The following is a 25,981-nucleotide window of genomic DNA, read 5'->3' as shown; positions in this document are numbered from 1 at the left end:
GTGCTGCCAGCGCTCGGCGGCTACGGGCGCGCGGCGGGAGCTCGCTGCCTTTGCAACCGCACCTTAAAGGCGACAGCTTTAAGGATCCCGAGCCCTGGAGAGGCGCCGGGTGAATTTGGCCCCGCTCCTGAGCAGTTAACGGAGTCTCCAGCCTCTCCTGCATCTCCTTCCCGAGATGCAAGAGCTTTCGGGCACCGCCTTTTCTCGTTTTCGAAGCCGAAGCAATAGTGAACCGTGAAAGCCGGCTCTCCCGGGGGGCCTGGACTGCAGGCCAGGCGGCCCAAGTCACACGGGGCTGCAAAACACAGTCCCACTTAAGTGAGCGTATTAAAGCCGAGCCCACACTTCGTTACCCCCCGGCATGTGCGTCTCATCAGAAGAGCGCAGCCCCCCTGCAGCCCCCCTGGTCGCCAGCGGCGCGGTTTTACGGCAGCCTTCGCCTCTTGCCTTTTTCTCGTCATCCTCAGCGGCTTTCTTGAACTCGTGCTCAAAGGAGCTGGCCAGCTCGTTGAAGAGTCCCACTTCTTCGCAGTTCTTCAGGAAGCGAGTCGGGGTCGGCGTCTGATCTGTCGGGGTTGCAACAGCGATCAGCGGTCAGAGAGGCTAGAAAATTCGTTTCAACCACCGCAGCCCCCTCCCGGGACTCGCGGCGTCCCTGGCCTCTGCTGTGCAGGCGCCTGGGCGCTTCCCCACCGCGGGGTGTGCCACATCTGCAAAAGTTTTGCAAAAAATTTCTGCCAAAAATTTCCTCGGGAAGAGGAAAATAATTTCTTGTCGAGTTTGTGTCGCCCGTAAAGAGAAATGATAAAAAATCCCCGTGCCGCGGGCAGGGCGGTGATGCCCGGGAGACTCCTGCCCGCGCGCCGTGTCCTGCCCTGTCCCCTCTGCCCGTTTCCCGACTGTTAACGTGCACCCGAGGACAGGCGGCTCCGTGGGGGTGTGAACAACCACCGCCGCTGTCCCGAGCGGTCCCTCCGGGGCTGCTTTTCCACCCTGTTAACGCGTTGAGTCACGATCTCGCTGGCCATCGCCCAGGCTGTAAACCAGCGAGCAAGCTCCCCGCCGCCGGCAAGCCGCGTTTCCCTGCGCGGCGTTGGGTCGGGAGCCCGGCACAAGCGTGTTGCGCCGAGAGGAGCCATCTGCCCAAAAACTTCCGAGGGTTTTAAGCCCGACGGGATCCCTGGGAGAGCTTAGCCTGACCTCGTGCGTAAAACATCAGCTACTCGGCACGGACCCTCTCCCGTGCTTAACCCGGAGTGACGGCAAGGGACGTGCGCCGAATCTCCCTGCTCCTTAGCCCAGGGAGCGATTTCCCGGACTCCAGCACAAAATGGGGGAGATGGAGAGAAGAAGAAACCCCAGAGACAAGAGAGCGGCTTGAAAAAGGACATTAGGACCTGAGGGCGGTAACGTCCCCAATGTCGTGCTTTTTAGCCCTCCCGAAGCCCCCAGCTGCCCTATCCACCACCGTGCTCTCGGCCAGGGCAAGCTGGTCGCGCACTGACCACGGCTAAATCAGTTTGGGGTTTTTTTTGCTTTGTGGTTTAGCCCGGAGCAACCCATCGAGCATCGACACAGAGGAGCAGAGATGCTTGCTCTGCCAGGGCAGAGGGGCGAAAATGTGCCTAAAACCGAAGCGTCTCATCCCCGCGGGGTTTCTACCTGGGCCGGTCGGGCACAAAGTGTTGCCAGGAGGGGTATAAACCTCCGGGAGCAGCAACGAGGCCTGTTAGAGCCGCTGGGACCTTACCCGGAGACTGCACCGTGCTCCATTTCTGCACCGCCATCGCCGCTCGGCCAATTTACACCTTGGGTTTATCAAGCAAAAGCTACCGCTCGCCCTCCACGTCCCGTTTAGAAACACGGTGAACGGAAGGAGAAACGACCTCTAGGAACTGGAGGCTTTTTTCAGCCCCAGCCCCAAATTCTTCACCATCGACTCCCATTAGCCTGATCCCATATGAAATTATTCGCCCTGGAAGCCTGTTTTGTCTCTGGGAGATGCTTTCTGCCCTTCTGGCACTCTCTTAAGAGCAACCCAAGCTGCAGTCAACCTAAAGGCTTTAAGGAACAAACTGCATTGCTGTTTCCGAGCTCAACGCCGAATTTGGGCTGCAGGCGGATCTCGAGGAAGGGGCTTTCGAGAAGCCCCGACGAAAGGGGATTGACAAGGCAGGAGAATATCCGTAACCGGCGACGATCCGCCGCCAGACGACGATATACGTTTTCCTCCGGTCTTATAAAGGCCGCATTGACTGCGAGCTGCCGGAGTGCCCCGTCGGGCTCTGCAAATGCACTCTCGGCAGTAGCCGGTGCGCTCGATGGCATTTTAATTTATTAACTGCTGGCCTAAAAGCTCACGAAAATTGACACCTGGGCTGAGGAGAGGAAGCTGAGTTTGTCAGATTTTGTTCATCGTCCTCAAAGCACATGCAGAAACGCAAAAGGCCTTTAGCCCATAAATCTCCCAGCCTTAATAAAAAGGGTGAGAGCTAAAAAAGAAGGGGGGAAAAAAAAAAGAAACCCACAAAACCTGATACTACCATAAAAAAAGAAAAAAAATAGAAACTTGGAAGCCTCTGGCTTTCCTTTCCTCCTGATTAAATGCAGATCACAAGAGCTTTTTATGGGAGGTAGAGACGTTTTTCAGTGCATCTGGTCCCTGGTATTAATCTTGCAGTCATGCTGTATTAATGTGCACCATTTTCCGAGCTGGCCTGGATCGAGCGCCACATACCTGCTATGATGACTGAGTCGGTTCGAGCGGGGCCGAATTTCAATGTCATCTCATGCTTGTGTTTATGAACCGCCAGGTGGTCCTCGTTTGTAAACCTCTGAAATGAAACAATTTAGGAAATCGTGAATAAATGCATTTTGCGTTTTACGGTACATCCTGCAGCCGGGCGGGGGAGAGAGCCGCCGGGAGAGCAGCCGTAACGCAATCGCTGCCGAGCGTTGAGCGAAACCAGAGCGGGACAGATTGGCGGGGAAGCGGGGGACGAACGGGCGGGCGCCCGGCGAAGGGGGACGTGTAGTTTTAATAATCGATTTTTGCAAGCGGCGGCCACCAAGGAGCGGAGCCGCGAGCCGGCCGCGCCGCTTTATTGCTAACGCCGGGGCGAATCGCTCGCTTTTAGGGGCCGGGCGGCTTTTTGGACGGCGGGCGACGGAGCTGGCAGCCGCCGCGGTTTTACGGAGCGGGACGGCCCCAGGGCTCGCGGGGGGAAGAAAGGGCCGAGCCGTCATTTAAACGGAGACAAAAGGGGCTCCGGCGGCTGCAAACCGCCGCAGCGACCTCCGCGGCGCGAGGCAGCCGGGCAGAGGAAGGGATGGAGTTAAAGCAAATAATAATAAAAGACCGGAGGATGGATTGCGCCTCTCCTAATAGACTGCGACAAACCGCGAGGCGGAGGGCACTGCACGGGCCGTACTGCAGGGGTTTTATGCATGCGGCGCAGCCCTTTTTTTTCCCGTTGTTTCTCGAAAGAGCCGCTGCATCAAAGAATTTCCTTCCTCCGGTTTTTTTCCCACTCTTTCGGTGGAAACAACCCGAGCCAGAGCCCCCCGCGAGTCAGCCGAAGCGCGGGACTCATCCGTCCCCCCGCGGCGACGCAGCAAGCGGCAAAGCATCCCCAAACCCCGTTGCAAAAATACCAGGCGGGTCCACGGTGCTTTCGATAGGGCTCAGATTAAAAAGAAAAACACCCCAAAAATCCACCTGACGGGTCTTTAAGCTGAGCATCGCTCCTGTCCTAAACGGTGCGGGGGGGGAAAGCCAGCGAGGCGCCGGGATTTTAAGCCGCGGCCACTTTTGGAGGCGGCAGAGCCCCGCGCCGGTGCCGTCCCTGCGGCGGCAAATAGGTGGGTGACAGCGAGCGGAGGAAAAAATATATAAACCAGGGTTTTGGCGAGGCCAGAGGAGAGAGGGGCAGCCGGTGCTGCTGTCACAGCCCATCCCTAAACACCAAAGAGGGGAAAAAGCACGGCGAAACCCCAAATCCTGTGACTCTGCCTCGAGCTAAGCAAAGAAACGGCGGCGATTTGGGGATCAAGGCGGGGAAGCAGCAGGTTGAGGTGCAAATAAACCTCAAATTTTCTTTTGTTCCTGTGATAAAACGCATCCGCGGCGACAGGGGCAGGCGAAGCGCCCGTGCCCTGGCCCCGCGGGTGCTTTTCGCCCTGCCTTCTGCAGCAGGGTCCCATCAAATTTATTTTAAACCTTTTTTTGTGCCAGCCCAGGTGGGTTTTTTCCTTTTCTTCCTTCCTCGCCGCCCATTACGGCTCCGTTTAACACCTTCCCGTGGCCCCGCGAGCCGCGCGGCGCTGCCTTTCCCTGCGCACAGCCGCTCGCAGACGCAATATATCTTTTCCCAACACATTTCCCAACGCCGAAACCTGCAGGCTGAGTCTGGCGCTCCGGCCCTAAATCATGTCATTTTGCACCGGGAAGAAAGTAGCGGCGGGGAGAGGGAGGGGGAAAAAATCGAATGAGTTAAAGCCACAGCACCAGCTTTAATATTTAATCTCCTTCCATCAGTGGCTGACACGGAGCAGCGGTATTTCAGCCCGCGATGCTGCGGGCGGCCGAATTAAAAAGCAGCCGTCGCCCTCTGCGCTGCAAAACCCGACGGCGAAGGGTCTCCGCGCCCCCGGGACGGGTGCTGCCTTTTGGAGGAGCCGGATTCGAAGCAGCGGGTTTTGCTCTGCAGATAAACAGGCTCGTTTAAAAAGCTGCGCTTAGGTGGATGCGTGATTTCCAGACGGACCGACGTGCCGGCTCCGTTAGGGAAAGAGCCGGAGGATAAACGTGGGAGGCTGCAGCCCGGCTCGCTGGGCAAGGAAAAGATTTTTCCGTGGTCTAATAAGAGCCAAGGTGCAAAACCAGGGCTCGCGCCGGCTTTTCCCTCCCTGCCGCCTTTGCAAAGCCTGCGAGTGCCTCCAAATCACAGCGCGGGAATCGCGTTTTGGCCGGGCACCGTGGCACGGGGAAACGCGGGGAAACGGGAGCCGGTCACGCGCGGGGAGCCCCGGCGCTCGCCGGCTTTCGCAGCCCTGTTTTGCAGCCCCCAGGGGCGATTTCTGAAGGACGCCGGCGGCCAAGTGAGCCCGGCTGCTAAAAACTCGGCTCGAGCCTAAACCAGGCGGCGGGAGGATGCTTGTGACACCTGGGCCGTCTCTCCCCCAGGGCTCGCACAAAGCGCCCGGGTCCCGGAGTGATTCGTGGCTCCGAAGGGCCGGGGGGGCCATGGCAATTACCTGCCCGGCACCGCGCGGCGATACCGCCGGAAGACTTGTTGGTTCGGAAGAATGCAACGATCACATTTTGTTTTTCTTTGCAGTTACATTTTGTTTTTTCTTTGCACTTACGCGGGACGACGTGCAAAGGGTTCGGACGCGTTTTTCGCTCTGCCCGGACCAACAAAGCGCCAGGGCCGAGCTGCAGAGGAGCCCGTGGCTCCCGCCTCCGTTTCCGAAAGCGGCCGCTCTGCCGGCAGAAAGCGGCCGCGGATCCGGCTGCCAAGAGCTTTGGAAGCGGGTTTCAGTGCCGGGCTCCTTCCGCTAGAGGAGGGAAGAGGCAGCGCCTCCGCGAGCCTGAGCGAGGATAAATGGGAAGAGGAGTGAAGGTTTTACGAGCCGTCGGCTCAGCATCCCCCCCGCGCACACACACGCGTGCAAAAAAATAGATATTCAAAGCGAGTCCTGTCGTTCCTGCCCTCGCACAAAGGTTTTTTGCAAAAAGGCGACTGGCTGCTTTGCGGGAGATGAACCAAACACCCTGCACTCGAGTCCAAAAACGCCCCTGAGCCAAGGTCATTGCAAGCACCGGAGGGAAAAACGACCCCTGAAAAGGTGCCGGGGTGCAGGAAAGGGGAGAGGAGGGTTGGTGGCTTGGCCGCCGCAGGGGCTTTTCCTTGCTGCCGCCCGCGTTGCAACAGGCCGTCCGTCTCCGGACGCTCCAGCGTTTAATACCTGGTGCCTTTCCCCAGCTGGAGCAGAAAAAAAAGGAAAAAAAAGAGGTATTTCTGCCGACTTGGCCCCAGGCAAATCCGGCCGGGCACCACCAGGGTAACGGGAGCGGGAGGCTTGGAGGCGTTTGGTGCAACGCAACCTCCCCCCGCGCCAACACGCGCTGCAACTGCAGCCGGATTAACTCCCCAAATGTTGCTTTTGGCTCAGGCAAGCCCAGGGACCCATGTGTGGGGTTTTTTACTTTAAAAACACGCTTACGTCCTGACCTGTGATTAATTCGCGTTCCTTTCCTTGTTTAAAAGAGAAAAAAAAAGGAGTAAGAATAATAACCAGGAACTTCAGCCCGTTCGCGGGCGGCGTTCAGGGCTGGGAAGCCACGTCCGACCGGCCAAAAAGCCAGTTAACAAACGCTGCTTGGCATTAAAGCCGCGAAACCCTCAGAAACGTGCCGGGTTTTGCTTTCACCAACCTAGATAAAACCATCCACCTTCAGATTTTGGTTTTGGAGGATTTAAAACGCTTCGGGATTCGCCTCCCGCCCGAGGCGCCCGACATCCCAGCACTGTCCCCCTGCGTTTACACAAGGACTTAAGCAGGTCCTGGAGCCCGTCCCGCGCCCGTTCCTCCTTGGCCAGAAGGGCAGAGCGTTTCACTAGGAGTAGGTAAATAATTTAATTTACATTTCTATAGCTCCGCTCATCCCAGAGGGCTTCTCGCGCACATGCCCCTCCGCCGAAATGCAGGTGTTTCGGCAGGGGGGAAGGCAGCGACCATCTGGCCTTCGGCGCAGCGCGAGGAGGGGAGCGCTCGGCCAAGGACGTACGGGGCAAACTCTTCCATAAACTGGCTCTTCCACTTCTTCTTTTTTAATTTTTAATAGTCGGAGGAGCCGGCCCGTCCTCCCCGAGCCGCGAGCCCGGCGGAGCCTGCCCGCCGCCCGGAGCCGCAATGCAATTATTATTTACTTCCACACGGTGGAGCATATATATATATATATGTATATATTTTAGCCTTGCTGCACGGAAAGGGAAGGTTATTAACATCCGTGCATTAATTACCGCTGCCACATAACTTAAGAGGAGAGGCGCAGCAGTAATTAAGGGAGGGGAGCGGCGGGGGGAGGCGCGGAGCGGCTCCGCGGCTCGCGCCTCCGGCTCCGCGCCGGCCCCCTGGGAAGCCCCGGATTGCTCCAGCGTGGATGTGAATCATCCTAACATCCCGGCTCGGATCCCAGCAGCGGCGCGGGTTGGCGGCGTGACCTTGGGCGAGCCATCAATCCTTCCCCTCCCGAGCAGACGGGGCGAATCGAACGGGGGCCAACGCGCCGCCCTTCGCCGGGGCGGCGGGCACGAGCTGCGGAAAAGCATTAACAAAAGGCGATTAAAGCTGTGGCCCCCCCTCCATGTATTTAAAGCTCTCCCAGGGTGATTAATTGGGAGCTTGGCCTCCTTTCCTGGGCGAAACGGGCAGCGGCCCCATGGAGGGGGCAAAGTGGGCTGCGCTACGCCGGCAGTCGCGGCATCCCAGCAGTCCTGCCCTTGGGCGATCAGGGAAAAGCATCGCGGTGCCGGGGAAGAAAAGACCAAAAAACTCCCCCAAGGGGATTCATTTGCCCACGGGGCTTTGGGAGGCTGCACGGGGAGCTTAAAAAGCCCCTGGCCGCCCACCATAGCCATCCCCACGGCGCTGGCAGCAGGCGCTGCGGGCGATGGCGGGGAGCGTTGCAACCCACGCGGCCCCGGACACCGCGATGCTCCCCGTGAAAGACAGCGCATGCAAACCTCTGAGAGGGACAAGCTCCGGTGACGTCTGCACTTCGATCCAGCAGAACCGAGCCCAAAATGGGACTCAGACCTCACCTTTAACCCAGAAGGACCCAACGCACGTGCTAAACTGCGTCGGAGCGAGATCAAGGGTGAGGTCCTCGAGCAGGAGAGCGGTGGGAGCTGCCGGAACCGCGCGTGGAATGGCAACATCTCCATCCTCAGATGACCGCGACGACAAGCCCAGCTTGCAGAGGCCTGGAGCAGCAGGCTCTGCGCTCTGCCGCGGCCCGAGAGCCCCACGTACCGCACTGCCGGTCCCTCGACCCCGGTCCAAACCCCTCGCACTAACGCCGAAAGCGGCTCCTCGAGGGCTGAGACAGCCACAATCAAATTTGGTCTCACCCGAGAGGTTTGGCCATCGTCCCCTCGAAAGACGCCCGCACCACGCTACCATGATCCGCTGCGCCATACGATTGATGCCACGCTAAGAGAAAGCTGATCCTAAAGAGAAAAAGAAAAGAAAAGTTAGCTCCAACGGCAAAAAGCGCTCGCCGTGCCAGCGGGCTACGGCTCGGAGGAGGCAGCGTGACTCAGCCTCGACCTTTGAGCAACGGCACTGCTAGAAGAAAGGCTGCCACGTTCCCCACGTGGCTTTTTGATGCCCTGGAAGGCCGATTTCCTTCAATCCATTCGCAACACTGGGTCCGCATCCCCCCACCCACGGCGTTTCAACCTCCCCTTAGGGCCGTTTACTGCCGGAAAGCAAAGGGGTTTCTTTTTTGTTGCGGACACGAGCTGGGATCTCTCACGGGGAACCTCTAACAAGCAACATTTTGGAGAAGGCATCGCGTTAAAACGAAGACAGAACTGAAGCGGCCGGATATTTCTTTGCATGAGCATGACTTAAACGCATTCATGAGGTCTAAGGATGAGGGGGGAGTTATTCAGGGTGGCAGATGGGTTGTATCAGCGGAAAGGGAGAAAACACCAGAAGCCAAGCCAAGATCTGCAGATCCTTGGCCACCTCGAGAAGGTGGTTTAGGAGGGAACTGTAGAAACAAGAGGGGTTTGGCCGCCCTCTCGCACGTTGAGAGACACCATGGAAGCTCAGGGATCGGCTGGGCTAGCTCCGGTCTCCTCAGATGTCCCAGCGCAAGGTGTGAAATTAAAGACCAGGGAATTTGTCAAACCTCTGCAGCGACCAGCTCATGGAGCAGCCTGTGCCCTCGTGTCTCTTCGGTCCGTCTACACTTATGGACCTTCCACATCTCACCGCAGGATGCAACTTTCCCCCAGGACTAATCCTTTCCGTAGCTCCTCTCCACCTTCCTTTTATTCTGAGGAGCCCTTAGAGCACAAAGAGCCCAAGGTGACAGCTCTCCAACCTCACCAACGTCACGTAGGAGGAACGCATCCCTTCTTCGTGCCTCCCTCTTACCTTTCTCCTGGGGATTGTGGCCACCCAACTCCCTGCAGAGCCCCTTGACTCCTTTTCAGCCTCTGCTTTCCAGGATACAGATGCCAAACTAGCTCCCCTGCTCGAGAAGGATCATGATTTCATGCACGTCGTGAGATGTCAGTGCATCACGGTAATTAAACGGGAGAAGGAAAAAAAAAATCAGGGTGTTTGACTATTTTTGCCTCTTGAAAGAGCCACCTGTTTTATCGCATCAGGTAGATTTATGGGCGCATTAACGCGGCGCTGCAGCTCCCACCCCGATGAGGTTCGCGGTGACCCTCTTCTCTCCGGAGAGATTTACGATCTCTCGGCTCCGACTGCCGCGGAGCGGTCGATCTCCAGGCTCCCCGCGTGCCTCCATCCTGCGCCCAGCGGGCCTGGAGATCGCCGCCGATCCGGATCCCCTTCTCAATCATCCACAACCATCACGCAGATGATTTTTCCCGGTTTTCCCAGCTTTTCCCCGGCAAGTCGGGCCAGGTTTACAGGCTGGTAAAGGTCTCCCGATGGGAGGTGGCAGCCGGGAGGTTTCGGCTGCCTGTGCGCCGGGATGACGTCCAAGGAGCGCATCCGCGAGCTCCCGGGCCGCCCGTGTGCCGGCCAAATCCCTGGCAAAAGCCGAAGCGAGCTCCCCCGCGGCAACTCGCCCCGGGGCTCTTGCTCGCTTCTAATTGCCTCGTTAGCTGCTCCCGGCTAACGGCAAAGCCTTTTAACGTTACTTAATGAAAATTAACTGGCTCAAGCTGGGATTAAGAAGTCGATGCTGTGCAAGGAAGAGGTGCACCTGCATCCTCAGCGCTGCAAGGGTCGGGCAAGCATCGCCCCAGCGCTGCGGCCAGCTGGGGTCTTGCACCAAAAAAAAAAGAGAAATAAATAAAGCAAAGCTCCGTGCACAAGCGAGATGCCAGTGCAACAATCTGCTGCTTATTTTGAGTTTTAAGGCTGGTGTGGATTGCTTCAAACCCGCTCCTTCGGAGGGTTATTGGGATAAACAAGGGGCTCGAAGCGGGTAACCGCGCTGGGTGATGCTTCGCATTCCCGACAATTATACCAGCGACTGTAAAGCCCTCACCTGTCTCCCCCCAAAATAACCCCTGCCTGGCTGCCCGGGAGCAGTGACTGATGGCTACACGCGTAGCCATCCCCCTATTTATAAACCACCCGAAGCGGCGAGGCCAGAACCCTTCGATTCCCCCAAGATGGACCGACTCACCGTTTTGCAAGAACTTCGTTTTACGAAACGGTTTAATTTAGGCGGCTTTACTGCCGAGATGAATTTATGGCTTGTTTTGCACCGCTGCAAGAATCTCCCACCCCGTCCCCTGTACACACACAATTCTTTATCGTCTAGATGTTTACTCTCAGGGGGAATTTTAGGACTTTAATGTTTTTATTGTTTTAATCCGGCATATAAAAAAATTATTTGAGCAAAACAGCTGCTGCAAGCGCTTGAAAAGCGCCGGTGCAGTTTCGCAGCTTGCATCATTAAGCAGGTGTTAAATAAACACGCCGCCGCGCTGCTCCCGAGAGCTGCCGGAGACGCGCGGGGCAGCGTTTCAGACGGCACGGGCGTCCCCAAACCCCCGGCTCGGCCTCTCCGCCGGGGACCTTTTGCATTTCTGCCAACGCTGCCGGTACCTGATGGGCTCCGGCTCACGCTCGCCGGCCTGGATCCCTCCAGGGGATATCGCAGGGGAGGGTTGAACCACGAGGAGCAAACGCCCCGCTGCACGCAAAGGGGATTTCTGCAGATCAGCCACACGCTCTCTCCCTTATGCACAACGAAAAAGCCCCAAAGATGCTTTTTTCTTCTTGCCTTTAAGCCCTGCGTCCTCCAGCCCTTTGTGCAGCCGCAGCGCCGCGACTGCAGAATGGACTCTGCAAAGGCAGAGCCCGTTGCAAAACGGGTGCTGCTGCACCCACCAACCCCCCCGAGCTTAAATGCAACACTAGAAACCCCTGCCGCACATGCATTCCCGCGTATCGCGCGAAAGCGCTTTGGAAAGGACCCGAAAATACCATTGCTTTGGGCTTTTCCCCCTCCCCTGCCGCGCCGCAGAGCGGGCAAGGCCCCGCGCTCGCCTCCGCGGCGGCGGCGGACAAAGCCGCAGCAGCGGCTGCCGCAGAGGGGCGGAGCGGCCGGCGCCTCCCTGCCCTTTTTTTTTTCCCCTCCACTTGCTTTTTGGGCTCAAGGCTTTTCTTGCAGAAAACCTTGCAAACTCGAGCACCTTTCCGCTTTAAAAAATATCACATCTCCTTCGTGGCAGGGGAACGAGGCCCTTGCGAAGCTACATGCTGCAGCCGCGTTTGGGAAACGAGCTCCTTCGTTAAAAATGAAGCATCTCCCAGCTTTCAAAGGTATCGGAGAGGCTCCCAACAAAATAACAAAAAAAAACCAAAACAGCTTTGGCTTCCAAAAACGTTTCTCTAGCAAAGAAATGTTTTACTAGCTGGGAGTCAAACCCAGAGCTCATGAGAGGTGGGAAAAACCGCAGTCGGGGCGGTTTGCAGATGCAGAGCTTTAGTTAAGGATCGGGCTGAGATTTGGCTCACGGCCGAGCCGCCACGGCTGTGAAAAACCCCTTAAATCCAAGGGGATGAAAAGGCTCCCTGCGAGCACGGGGCTGTTTCGCTTTGGGGGTGTTTCTGCCGCGGCCCCGGGAAAACACCTCCCTCGTGCTCCCGCGCTCGGGGCAGCAGAAACCGCCCCGCAATTAAAATCACCAGCAACCCAGCACCAACGCCGGCTCCCGCGCGTTTTAGGGCAGCATCGGGTTGCCAGCGGCCTCTTCCTTGCTGCGCTCCATCCATCAGATTTGGGAGGATTTTAGGCAAATCTCCGGCATAACCTCAGCCAAGGCATCCGCCGCGGCCTCCGCGGAGACCCTTCGCTTGGAGCAGCCGGCGCTGCAGGCGCGCTATGCAGGAGAGAGACACGCTACGAGGGCTGTAAATACATATAATAATATATATATATTAAAAAAGCATTTCCGAAAGCTGGTTTCTGGATAAATTCGGCTGCAACGCACAACCTGCCGCCTGGGCACGGGCCCTACGCGGCCGGCGTCTGCACGCCCGCCTGCTTGTACCGCCGTGGGGCTTTGCAAACTCCCCGTTTCCATGTTCAGCTGCCTTTTCCCTATCAGGACTTCAAAAAAATAAATAAAATAAAAAATTGCACCTCTATGTGCAAAACTAGCAATGCTGCAAGCTCCACTTGCAAACCTGCGATACGCTGCTGCGGTGTTGCAAGCGGCCCTGCACCGCCGGCGTTGCAGCAACCGCCCCGGGGTTATTTTAAGCGCAGGGTGACGGCGTTGCGGGGAGCTGGTGGGGGGGAAAAGCAGGAACGAGCAAGTCCCAGAAAGGAGGCAGGGATGAAAACGAAGCCCCGAGCGGGGTGTGCGGGGGGGGACAGCTGCGCGGTGCTGCCCTGCGGCACGGGGCCAGCGCTCGGCCCCGGCGCTCATAAAAACGGCAGCGGCGGAGCGGCGACGGCAAGCGCGGCGCTGCGGGAGGAGGGAAAAGCCGGCGCAAAGCCGGTGCAAAAGTAAAGCTTTTTTTTTTTGCTTGGTTTTTTTTGCTGCTTCCCCTCCCCTGCTGCAGGCGATGGGCTCCCAGCTCCGCTCTCCCCAAAACGCGCCGAAACACAGCTCCTAATTCAAACCTAATCAGCCGCCGGGGCTGCAAACGCGTCCGGCTGCAAAGAGCGAGCCGCCGGCTTTTCGGCAGACGCTGCCGCTCGGGCTTTGGGCACGGGGGTCCGGCGAGCGCTTTGGCATCCAGGCTCTGGTTTAGAAGCGGGGGGGTCGCAAGGGCCCCCGGCCCCGTTTGCAAGCGGCTGCGGCGGTGCGCACACGTGCTCCCACTGCAAAACGCTCTCCGACCCCGCAATGAATCCCAGCCGGAGCTACGATAAAGGTTTCAACGCGCAGGAAATGCTGCTATTAAATAATATTTAAGTCTTAATTATATTTTAAAACAGCCATTCGATAGGAAAAAAAAAAAGGGAAGAAGTTCTATTATAGTGCTTTTGTAGTTAAAGGTCTGTCAACATTTCCATTTTAAACCTTCATTTCTAGGGGGTTTATAATTTGGCCATAAAAATTCATTCTAGGCTGGAACTTGGCATACAGGGGCTCAGCCTAGGAGCAATATTTTTTATTATCCAATTTGGTTTAAATTGGTTTGGCCGTTTTTAAGTTATAGGAGTGTAAAAAATAAACGTTTACTGGTTTCAGATGCCTTCGCGAGCTTATTATTATTCAAAATTAGCTTTTCCCCTCCGCACCTCCCCAAATACCTTCAGCGAGAGGTGGGCGATATCGTTGCGGCGTGCTGACAACGCATGAGTTACAGCGCAAATTAATCCGCCGCTTCCGATGCTAACAACCTAAAGACTTACTATAGCCAACAACTACTTTCACGCGGACCCATTACACCCCGCAAGCGCTTGGAGATTTGTGCAGCATCTGCCATTTTGCGCTCGCTGCACAGGTACTGCAGCTGTAGAGGCCTTAATTTGAAATAAATAATTAACTCGGGAAACCTGCATTCCTGCGAAACAGCAGAAGACCTTTAACCAAGATGTTTCTCTGTAGGATTTTATTTCAGCTGCGGCAGCTTCAAATAAAAAGCCGCAGATGTGGAGCGGGCAGGCGCGTACAGCTAGGAATTCCTCGCCACGGAGCCTCAGCCATTTCCTTGGATTTCAAAAACAAGAAAGAAACTCTGGTTTATGGCTCAGCTCTTCAAATCACTTGGGTGCAGTAGGGACACAAGGCAGACGTGACTTTGCATGCTAAGCGCCGGCGAGGGGTATCCGTGCCCAAGCCGAACAAAAGCTCGGAGAAGGATTTTATTCCCGCTCCGTCATTAACATCCACAATCTTTCATTTTAATATTGTGCCGGCATGCGGGGGCGGCACGCAGCGACCCGCGCGGGGCCGGGAACGGCTTCCCGCGCGATCCGCCGCGGGGCACGGTCTTTCCCCGGCGGCATCGCGGTGGTCGGGGGGGGACCCGGGAGCAGAGACCTGCTGCCGCTCATGTCGTGTAACCTCTGCTCCTGGCAGCTTCGAGGCAGGGAGTATTTTCTTCCCTTGCTTCGCCCCGTAAATCGGGAGGAGGCAAGAAGGAAGGGAACAAAGCAAACCTTGGAGAGAAAAGCGCTATGTCGTGAAGCGGATGGGCACGGGCGCTTTCCTCCTCTCGCCTCTGGGCTGCCGCACGCACCTACCTACTTGCTTTGCTAAATTATTCTGGCTTTTTATCACAATCTGCTTCCACTGAGGACGTTCGGGCACTGCCAGACCTGCAGAGACAGGGACAAAACTCGTTCCTGGTGCTGGCAGAGCCAACCTCGACCTGGAACCGGGACAGACGCGTCCCGCCGCCGCCCGGACGTCCGATCCACGACATGAAGTCGCCAGAAAACCTCGCGAAAAGAGAAGAGGAGCATTTTTTCTTCTTCATACCGGCACTCGTATAAAAGGAATAATCTATATTCATTTGGATTATACAAGCTACAAAACACACCTTAGCTTCAGTCCCACATTTAACCAATCGCAGAGGCCATTTGTTGGCTCGTATATTATAAAGCAATAGAGATTTAAGGGATAATGGTCATGGCGGCAGAGTATACAAAGCAATAAACTGCTTTTGAGGTTGGTTAAATGCCAAGTGATGCTGAGGCCTCAATGCCATAAACATTATTTCTATTATATGACAAGATAAGAGGATACAATAAACCGCAAAGAAGAAAAATCATTTTCTGGCCGCGTGAAAGTTCGGGGCTTCGCGTTCCTCGGGCCCTGCCCGAGCGGCACCTCCGCGGCGTGGCTTTAAGGGGAATAAATTGTTAAATTAAGGGCGGGTTTAAAAAGCAAACGACTGTTTGAGGAAATGGCCTGTATAACTGCGGCGCTGGAATTAGGACCCCAGCGATGATTTGTGCCCCTTATAAAAAGGGCATCGGCGTGGCCTGGGGAGGCGGGGGCTAGGTAAAGCCTCGCTCCCCGGAGGATATACTCAGCATTACGGCACCGTTAGTTTGGGCAACAGGAGTGGACGACGCAGGTTTTATTAATAAAGACGTTTGCCCGCTGTGACACTTCATAAAACCTCAAGCATCTGACGCTCTCGGAGCCTTCGGGAGCAGAGCGGAAGAGGCGGATCGGTCCCCAAGCAACGGCGCTGCCAGCTTTGCTTCCCGAATCGGGAATCGAGCACGCGCCCAAGTATTTAACACACAGTTTTATAAGGAAGGACCCAGGCTTTGAGCAATTTCCCGCTGCCGCACCAAATCGCGGGAAGCAAACAGCAGAAATCGCTCCCGAGCCTCTGCCTTGCTCCCAGACCTTTGCTCTAGATGCCTTAGGCAGGGACGGCCCAAAAGTTTTAATTAGCTTGCGCTAATGACTCAGAGCGGCATCGTTACACAGGCTTAGCTAATACCTTTCGACTTTAACGGCAGCGCTCGAGTCCGCAGCTGCCGCTCGGCTGCGCGAAGGCGGTGCTGCGTCGCTCGGCGTGCTCTAAACAGGATTAGAAGATTTTAAGACCAATTAGCAGGACGCACCACCCCCGGATTAGCTTCGCTTAACGTCGATAAAAGCCTCGCTCGAGGCACAACTCCGCGGCCTCCGTGGACATCGTGCCCCGCTCGCGCCGCAGAAAGCGGAGCCGGGGGGAAAAGGGGTGCGGGGAAGACGCGTCACCTGTCCTGGAGAAGCAGTGACCTTGGGGAAGACGGGGGGTTTTAAAAGCCGTATATGCGGCGCATTTAGAAGGCAGCTGTGTCACAGCAGACGCGCCGTTGGGAAGCGACGGCGCGCGGAGTCCAAAAATAACAGCCATTAAAGACCTAGCAACCAAAACATGTTTACGGAGGCGCCGAAAGCCCACTAGTCGGGATTATACGGTGGGCAGAGCGAGATCTGCTCATCTATTTTAGGTGAGCATTCCCTCTTTCCTCCCCTCCCTACTTCCCTGGAAAGTCAGCTTTACAGCGTATTTCTACGCACAAACAGTGAAAAAAAAATGGGGGAAAACAGCCCATAAAGCATAAAAGAACGGGGCTGGTATTTGCTACAAAGAGGAAGAACCAGCTAAAGGCTCAAAGATGATGCACTGGGAAGCAAAAGATTTCTCCTTTTAGACTAAAGAGGAAAAAAAAACCCCAAAATCACATCTGGCTTTGCAGCAATCGTCTTCAGGCTCCTGTGCAAATTCGCTTGGCTCTGCTCTCCTTTCTCCCACGACCTCCCAGGCTACCCGATGGCTCAAGGCAGCGTTGGCAAGAGGCAGGAGATGTTCACCTTGATGACTGCAGCAGCACAAGGCCTCGCAGCCACCAACACCCTCCCATGCAAAGGTCTTGCTTCCGAAAGAAAACGCAGCCAAAAGGCTTGAAGAACCAGAAAAAAAGGCCAACCGCTGCAAGGAAATCTTCCTTCCCTGCGCTGGCCACAGTCCAGCTTGTCTTCAGGCTGGGAGAAGGCTTCCCCTGCTCTCAGCAACAACATCGTGCCACCTGGGCTGGCACGCATGCCCCAGGGCTGAAAAATCAAACTATACTCCAAAAAGCTTAAAACTCTGGATCCTGCCCTCTCTCACGGCAGTTTTAGGCACTCGGCACCTTTAGGAAGGTTGGACTGTTTCTGAGGTGGATCTGACCGTCCCATTTCAGCTCCCTCTGCTTGGGGACAAGGGTCTCGATCTTCGGAAGTGAGGGGACGAATTCAGAGAGGTGCAGCCACCTCTGAGCCTTATTAAAGCTTCCCTTTTATGCTAGTTCATATAAATAAGCCATTTTTGATGGGATGATCCCCAATGACACGACAGGGACCAGGGTTAGTGCCAACAGGCAGCACAAGCTGCCGGGGAAACGTGTGCTTCAAAAGTCACGACCTGCGCTCAGCCCAACTTCAAATTTGGATTTAGTTTTCGGGTCTGAAGCTACCGACTGCGCTACCCTGTCCCGCTCATCGCAACGATCCAGCTTTACCCCACCCGCAGCAGAAAGCACTGCTCACTGAACATTAACCTCAGCTGCTGCTCCAAGATCCTTCCCAGATGGTCTGGACTGATCCTGGCTACCACCGCACCTCCACAGTCGCACTGCTGCGCTGTAGCGGCGAGCAGAACCTGTAAGAGATCTCAAACACCTTCAACGTGAAGCTGATACACAGAATAACAGACAAAAAACCCCTCTACACCTAAGACACTGACTTGCAGCGAGACTTGGAGCTCCGTGGATTTAGTTAGTCCAAGGGACTGTCAAGGGGCGACTTGACCGCACACCTACGGACAACTGAAATTCGGTGGGAAGGATCTTCTGCCTAAAGACAAAAATCTCACAAGATCCACAGCCTGGAAGCTGCAGCTGAACAGGTTCAGACTGGAAATGAGGCATAATTTTTTCTTACCAGCGAGAGCAATTAACGATTAGAACAACTTAACCAAGGGCTGCGGCGAATTTTCCATCACTGGAAATCTTTTAAATCAAGCTTGGCTCATCATTATTTAACGCATGCTCTGCTTTAAGCAGGTATTGAAGGACGTTCTAGGAAACCGTGCACGAGGTCAGGTTAGATCACAATGAATCACGCTGGTATGAATTACCCGGATTCCAACATTTCAATATTAACATGAAGAATTGTCAGAATTACCCATAAGCAGCAGGCTGGAACAGCAAAAGGAGGAAGCAACCACCTTTATATGTCATTTGTGGGAGATTGTGGGAGATTAAATTTAAATACATTGTTGTTTGCCTTAATTGCTTGTTTGAATCCGATTTTAAGGTTGTATGATTGAAGTCCTCACATCATTAAGTGCTCAAATACAGCTAATACATTTTATAAATGACTTGCACAATTTCACAGGCAAAGAAGTTCAAGATAAAAAGCAGCCTACGAAAAGGAAAAAAAAAAGAAAATAAAGAAAAAAGGAGGATCACCTGCAAGTGGAGAGAAAACGCTTCAGAGGAGACTAAGGCTAGAGTGACCAAAAAGCTAAGAAGTCACAACCATGTATTTTTAAAAGAGCCCCAGTCCCCGAGAGCTGGCCGATGAGATTTTTGAGCCATTTCTGCGCCGTAAAAATAACTGCGTCACAGAATTCACACGCGGTCTCGGGGGACGTGCCCCGGGGATGCAGAATTATCCTTCATTTCAATTGCGGGACCCACAAGAGGCATCAATATATTAAACACGCTGAAGGATTGTACGTGTGTGGGGGGAGCACCCTGGGATCACTTAGAGCTCCCAAATGCGTCACAGCCATAACAGTTTGGCAACCCATCATCCAACGGCTGCAGCCAGGAAAATAAAGTGTGTGTGGATGGCTTAATATCTAGTTAAAAGCCGCAATTCCCCCTTCCCGCCCCGCAAGAGGCCTGTTGGCATTTTGAGGTTCAAACATTTCAGAACAGACGGATCTAATTCTCCTGGGGCTCTGTACAGGGCTGTGCTCCTGCAGAAGCCCCGGGTCCTAATAGCTGCCATTAAAACAGCCCCAAGAGTAAAAGCACAATCCCCACGTTGCTCCCATTAGTATCGTGCGTAAGCTGCCAAGACGCTACGCCATCCAGCGCTGGGAAGGACGTAAAGTTCAGCCTTGGGAAAGCACTAATTCAATTACGAAGAAAGAGAGGAAAAAACGCAAGGGAAAGGTACCTTCCCAGGCAGGGAAGTCCCCGAGAAAGGTCATACAACCGAAAAGGGGATGCGACGCGTTCAAAGCGGCGATCGCTTGCCCTAGGAAAGCAAGCAGAAGTTGTGCAGGGCCGTAGCCAACTCTACCACGTAGCCCGTGGAGGAAAAAATTCACAGTGGGTCTTTTTTTTGTAAGCCCAAAATAGACCGTGGCAGTTTGGGGTTCACGTAACACAAACCGTCAACTGTCACATTCTCAGCTGCTTTACGGAACATGCTCTAGCAGCTAACTCCTCCCGACAGAGCGCGAGTATCTGTCCTCTGGTTAAACAGCCTTGGAAGAAGATGAGCAGCGTTATCAGAAGACATTAACGGAAGATCAGCATGTTTTCTCTGGGCTGCGTGGGCATCATGGAAAACACCAGCAGAATAACAACACGGCCCGAAGCACGGCGGATTTCATTACTTTGGAGTGCCTGCACTTGCTCATAACCGGGATTTACACACTGCAAATCCTCTGATCTGATTACCTCCAGTGATCACGTAAAACACCGGCTTTAAACTCTTTGCCTCAGTGATAAAACAGCCACTTTGATTCACAACGACACATTCACAATAAAGTATACTGTAAACGTACCTGTCCACAGCCGGGGGCATTGCACACAAACGGCCTGTCGTCTCCCATATTTCATGCAGCTGAGCTAAGCTGAGGAGAAAAAAAGAGAGAAGAGGAAATTGTTAAATAAGCTAAAAAAAATTAAAAATATCCAGAGCAGCAGCAGCTCTTTACAGGAATGTAATTAATCAACGCTGTGCGTGCGGCAAAGGAGGCTCTCCCTGTGCCCTAGATCACGATCCAGGGCGAGAAATTCATCCAACCCAAGTTTAAATAAGACTTCAGATGTCCCCGTCGATTTGGCACGTGTAAAGAGGAGGCCAGAAGGGCTCGTTGGGAGCCACGGCAGGGAGCCAGCACGGCCCGATGCTCGGGAAGGGACTGACCGCACCTGGGCTCCCCTCCCGGGCCCACCACCGCGTCACCGCGGGGCTCTGGCGAGCGGCTTTCCGCTCTCCACATCGCCGTTCCGCCCGCTGCAAAACGGGGACGAGGCTCCTGTCTTACAAAAGGGCTGCCCGGCACCGTAAAAACCGGGAAACATCCCGTTATCCACAGGCGGAGAGCGGCAAGGAAGGGCAAAGCCCGGTTTACCCTCCGCGACTATTTACAGCAGAAAGCGGAGATACCCGAGCAAAGACAGTGACAATCTACAGGGAAAAAAAAACGCACAAGCAAGAAGCGATCAAATAAATCCAAGTCCTCTCTACGTACAAGTTATATTTTCAATGGGAGAGAACTAAAATTTGTCATTTAATTAATTAAGGGATTATAGGAGTGGTGCTCCGTTTTACAAGGCAATAATCTGGCTCCCTAGTGGGTAAACTACAAGGCTGATGGCAGGGGTAGTTTATCACAGATTATAGCCAAGGATAACAAAACACTCAGTCCTATTATGCTACAAGTGAAGCTATTCTTATTAATAAAAAATAAGAGTAAATAAAGTAACCCCCACCACCTCAAATTCGAGAAATAATGGTTCCCTCCACCCACTGATACTTTTATAGCGGGATTTTAAAAAGCTATAATAAAGCAAATGCTATCTCTTCAGGGGGTTTACTGTGCGAACATGTTCCGGCTGCTCACGTTGCTTCCAGCACCTCCGGCTCCAAGTTCGGCGCTCGGCTGCAGCGACGCATGCCAGCTCGCCGCAGCCAAGGGCAGAAACGAAACCAGGACGCGGCCAAAACGCGCAGACGCGGCCTCTTTTCGTTAGCTTTTTGCATTTCTAGCCATTAACGCGCACACGGAGCAGCGGCGAGAGGGCGGAGAGACTTATTTTTAGGAGCTATATGAGAAAGTGCTCTAAGAATGCAACTCCACGGCACGGGGCGAGCGCTACAGAAAACGGTCCCCCTTCGCTTTTATGCAAAAGACATGGAAATCAATGATTTCTTCATCTGAGAAAAGAGTATTTTCCTATGAGCGCAAGCCAGGGCGGCGTGCAGCTAAAATGGATGGCTGCGAGAGGTGGAAATCCCCTCCCCGCGTGCCGGTTCAGCCGCGGCGCCAACCAAAAGCTGCGAGAAAAGCAGCTGCCAGGTCTTCTCCTGCAAAAAGGAGCGAGACGTCCACAACGCCGGGCTGCGTTCGGATTTAGGAAGCAAAACTGCAGGGCCTACGCAAACACCAGCTCGCGAAGGATCAACAGCCCTCGCAAATGCAAGGGGCGAGCAGCCAGAACGCTCCCTGGCACAGGAATAAAAGCAACAAAGGTGGCCGGAAACATCCACCCACCCAGGAAAACCCAAGAAACGAAACGGGTCTCGCGGCGCTGAAGGATGGCAAGACAAGAGGAGACGATGGAAGCTCCGTATTGGAAGATTAAATCCCGGCGAAGACTAGCCTTGAGGTGACGGAGGCGCAGATGACAGCAAGATGAGTCTGAACAAGCACACGCTAAAAAATTAGGACTCCTGGTGACATCCTTCTACGCTTCCATCTGAAGCTCTCAACTGGGAGCCTCAGAAGTCAGAAGACTGAGCGTGTTTCTTCCCAGGCTCATCAACCACAGCTTCCGCCTGCGAAACAAATGGTGATCTCACCTCCGTCCTTCCACAACCCACTGATCCTCTTCCAAGAGGAATCTCGTTCGGGCCCTGAGGTAGCTGACTCACACGCGTCAGCTTGGGGACACGCGAGCAGTGTCACCATCTGCTCTGAAGGCACAGAACTTCATCCCTCCTTCCTAGAAACTCCTTTTACACGTTAAAAGATCTGGAGGAAGGCGTCAAACCTCGTAACATCACACCACCGCTCCGCTCGAGGCCCTGACGCTGCAGAGAAGGGAAGCACAAAGCTTGTGAGACATCGTCAGCTCCACTTGAGTGCCAAAAATACGGCACCAAAACCTTCCAGTTAGCTGCACAAAAAGCTACAGCTCTGAATGAGTCAAGAGAGAGGGTGTCATCCTTGATCATCCACCCGCTCCTGGCAGAGGAGAGCCCAACTACTGCCCTTTCTACAGCAAAAGGAGGACGCAAGTTGGATTAAGCACAACAAGCACCAACTCAGCAATTGTGGGAGTTATTTTACCATCACGACTGGTAAGACCATGGTATCGGGACGCAGATCAGATAAAGGTCTAAAAACTGCTACCTTGGGCAACCTGGATTTTTAGCTCCAAGTTAGGAGCCATCGTACCGGGACAGCAGCAAAGCTGCACGACTTCAGAGGACGGTTGCAATGCCCCTCGCTGTCAAAGTCAGCCCTGGCGCTGGAAGCGTTTGAAGACCATTAAAATCACCCTAGTGTTTAAACTCAGCTGTCTGGGGTATGAGGCTGGGAACGCATTTGTTTCCTCAACAAATGAGTCTTAAACATGTAGCATCATTATTATTGAGGGAAGACTGCTGTACTTCAGAGAGCAGCCACCCCTATGTTTCTTTAATTTATACAGGTCAAAGATCCGTCTTTACCACTGTCGCTTCAGCAGCCTGCTGCCTTCACCAGTATGAAAAACTCTGGGGTCTCTCCGCCTCATGTTTATGCTTCCCATGCACACCAAAGCTATTTGGGAAATTAAAGAAATGGTTCAGCTGTCACTCCCGAGGCTTTGACAACACTAACTGGAACAGAGAGCAGGAAAACAAAACAAAAAGCCAACGGCATTTCAGGCTGTCTGCCAGCTACTTCTGATAGCATAACAAGCAGCTCTATTAAAAAATTCAGGACCGACACACTGGAAAGACCTCAGTTTACTTGGTCTTGCAAAAGTGTCAGGAGGATTCACTCATTCTTTAAAGAAAGATTTAGCTGCTCGTTCACTACAGAATATGACTGGTATGTACATACATGTGCTCAGATTTATACCACATTTAGTCAGGATAAATTGCTTCAATAAATTCTATCCTTAAGAACAGGCAGAATAAGCAGATGATTGGATACTGGGAACACATTCTCATCCCTCTTCCTGCAGCCGCGGGACAGTATTTCACTGTTTTGATGATTTTTAGCATGTTGGAAACAGCAAGGGGAAGCGAAGAAACGCAGACGGATTACCGACGCGTGCTTCAAAGTTCTGCCAGCGCAGGCCTGACAAGCAGCCGCTGCCTCACGGAAACCTGAAAAGACATTTTCAACCAAAATAAACAGTGGTCCCCAAGTCTGCGTGTGCTTCTCTCCCTCTCCTCCCTTACTGATGCTGTATTTGCACGCAAATAACCTACAGGCTGTCTGCAAAAGATGCAAACTCAAAGCTCTGCTCAGCAGCGGTGCAGAGTGCAGGCTGTGCCAAAAATCAGGTGCCCCTTGGACTGTACGCAGGTTATTTAAGGGGACAAATTTCTGAAAACCAGCTTGTACATTGGAGTGCTCTCAAGGGGAGCGTGTAGAGCAAGCAGAAAAATAAAGGTGGGCTTTGCTTCCGAAGTCACTGCGGAGATCCTCGGCGGAGGACCTCGCTCCTGCCTCCAACGCCGGCTCCCAGCTCCGCACCAAAGCGGCTGCGGCGTCACGGGACGCTGGCAAAGCCGGACGAGCGGAGTCAGGACGAGGCCCCACCTCACCGGTCCTCCAGCACCGCTGCTCCTCCAAGGGCGTCACTGCCGATGGGCAACGGCGACTTCTGCCCGCGGTTATCTAGGTCTCCATTTACAGGGAACACTGCCTTTTCCTACTGCTGGCACAGAGACAAGTGAGAAACACTGCGCGATCGAGGTACAACCCCGGCACGCCGCCCACCCCAGCCCCATCCCCAGCTCCACCACCGCCTGCACTCCAACCATGGGCAACCCACTTCCGACCGCTCTGCAGCTACGGAAAACGAATCCTGTGGAGAACACGCGCCCGGCCAGCCCATAAGCTCCGCTCACCCAACTGCTACACGAACGGTATTCCTAGGGCACGAGGATATTTAAGGTTTTGACTCCGTGAGGAGCCACAAAGCCTTTAAACTCAGATCCTTAGCTGGGAGGCCTTGCACGCGTTTCCAAAGTGAAAAGCGATCAAGCCACAGTCGATGCATAATAAAGTATTTTGCTATGCGTGCTACAAGGCAGCATGCTTTAAGTGTCCGTTAACATAAGTATTTTGGGCAGCCCAAGGCCTTACTGATAGCAGAAGGCTTCTATGAAGTTCTGAAGAACTACGAGCCGTTGTTTTGGAGATGATTATTGTCCCTAATTCTCTCTTCATTAGACCCAATCTACAGCATTTTGAAGCTTTGGAAAATCTGAGTCAAGAGCGTGAACGCGGTGGTGCAGACACCACATCAATTTTGTGTGCAATGCACCAAGCATGCTGCAGATTGCTTAATAAATAAGTCGGTCAGCAGATCCCCCCCGAAACTTGCTGGAAGAATTCCCTGGTGAAGAGTCAAGAGAATTAAGAAAAAGAAAACCCTCGAACAAATCAAAATATCGAATTAGCACCTGCAGATCTCAAAGCGTACAGAAACCCTTCAGACCCACGGAGGCTCATAAACGAGAAATCTGTCACAGGCTGAAGCCGGGCACCAGAACTTGCTCTCGGCCACGAGGAAGGTGGCAATTTGCCCCCATAATCAACATTAGGAAAGCTGCAGGCTTTGATATAGCCGGAAGATGATATTACTCGTTACTTGAAGTGCTTTATAGCCTCAAAGTTTAAACCTCCTAACACAAGAAGGGGCTCTCAACGCTTCACCTAAGGTCATCGGTGTATATTCTGGAACGTATTTAAAAGTATGCTTTAACTAACCTGTTTGCAACGCCTGGCGTAGATGGGATAAGCTGCAAATCCACCTAACCGTGAGGTCCCTGATCTAGGCAAGCCCCTGCAAAGAGGGGTTCAAGCCCCCAAGGGAGCTTGCCAGCACGGAGGGTCTCGAGGGCTTTCTGCCAGCGTGGGTCCTTCCCTCTGCAGGACACGCTGCAACGTTCACTGCAACGTCCTCCTACGCAACGGCAGAGGAAGAGAAGGGTCTTCCCAAATTGCTGCGCAAGGCCACGGTTAAAACAAGCCCTGGACAATTTTGCGATGACAAAGCATATCGCAATTTGAGGGGGAGACAAAGACCAAAAGTTTGGGGAACATAAAGCCCCGGGTACTTCCCAAACGGGTGCTTCAGAGGCTGCTCCGCTACCGTTCTTCCTTACGAGCCTACTCACAGGAGACCACGTGCCTGCTTCCCCGCGAAGGCTGCCAGGAGATGAGAGCGCAAGATGACGTCCTCTTTAATTTAAAAGAGATGCATTTTGCATATTTAAATCGGCTCTTCTTGCAAGAACTGGAGGGGAAAAGGCTGCAGGCATCCGACAAAAGCTGAAACCTTTCCTTCCCCTCCCAGCTCTAGTTACACAACGGACTGAGCTGCCCATCAGGTCCTGCCCATGGAGGACTTCACTGGGAAACTCATCTGGGGAGACGCTGGTTTTGCTTACCTCAATAACCAACATTTCCACTTATTTCAAAGTTTAATTCTTCCTGCAGATATTAAAGTCAGCCCATATGCTACTTTTCCCCTGGTATACCAGTCCATAAACTGTAATGGTCCCCAAGCATGTTAACTAACTCATTAAGAAAAAAACGAAACCCGTTATCCTAGTCTAGACGGACACCTGGGGTAATATTTTAACTCCCTTAAAAGGAATTAGATGCATTACATGCATCGACAACAGCAATGAAAGACCAGCCTTCCTGAAAAGGATTTCCCCTAGGACACGTGTTGGCACCTCGTGGAATCCATTTCAAAAACTTCCATTTGGAAACAGCTTGGGAAAAGAGACAAGCAGCATGATACAGGTTTTCAAAACCGCATTTTGCATTTATGGATCCTCGCACCCAAGATGCTCTACATGCTTTAAATTCATTATCTCAGCTTTAGAGAAGATGAGAGTTTCCAAAATATGCCTGAAGCCACAGAACGAGTCATATTTTTCACTAGCAGCATCGGCCCGATGCCACTAAAGGGCAACAGTCTGACTCAATTGTTTTTGGTGTTATTACCCACAGCCACACTTTAAAAGCGCGTGTTCCTACAGATATCCCACGTCCTAGCGGTAAGCGTACATCGAGGCCCTAATCCGGGTCAGGA

General features: G+C 53.7%; 1 protein-coding gene across 2 annotated transcripts in view; it reads right to left on the bottom strand.

The window, feature by feature from the left end:
* LOC112992718 (cyclic AMP-dependent transcription factor ATF-7) overlaps positions 1 to 25,981 on the bottom strand; it is a 54,468-nt gene that overhangs the window by 15,163 nt on the left and 13,324 nt on the right. For both annotated transcript variants that reach the window (XM_064498377.1, XM_064498378.1), the window contains exons 2-4: positions 19,489 to 19,557; positions 2,738 to 2,834; positions 448 to 566 (exon numbers count right to left, since the gene is read on the bottom strand). In XM_064498377.1, the coding sequence (XP_064354447.1) occupies positions 448 to 566; positions 2,738 to 2,834; positions 19,489 to 19,536 (264 nt within the window). In that variant the 5' untranslated portion in view covers positions 19,537 to 19,557. The remainder of the gene's footprint in view (positions 1 to 447; positions 567 to 2,737; positions 2,835 to 19,488; positions 19,558 to 25,981) is intronic.

The sequence above is a fragment of the Dromaius novaehollandiae genome, chromosome 28, assembly GCF_036370855.1.
Source record: "Dromaius novaehollandiae isolate bDroNov1 chromosome 28, bDroNov1.hap1, whole genome shotgun sequence".
NCBI classification, from domain to species: domain Eukaryota; kingdom Metazoa; phylum Chordata; class Aves; order Casuariiformes; family Dromaiidae; genus Dromaius; species Dromaius novaehollandiae.
The sequence above is the reverse complement of the archived record's forward strand: the minus strand, read 5'-3'. Positions and strand labels throughout refer to the sequence as shown.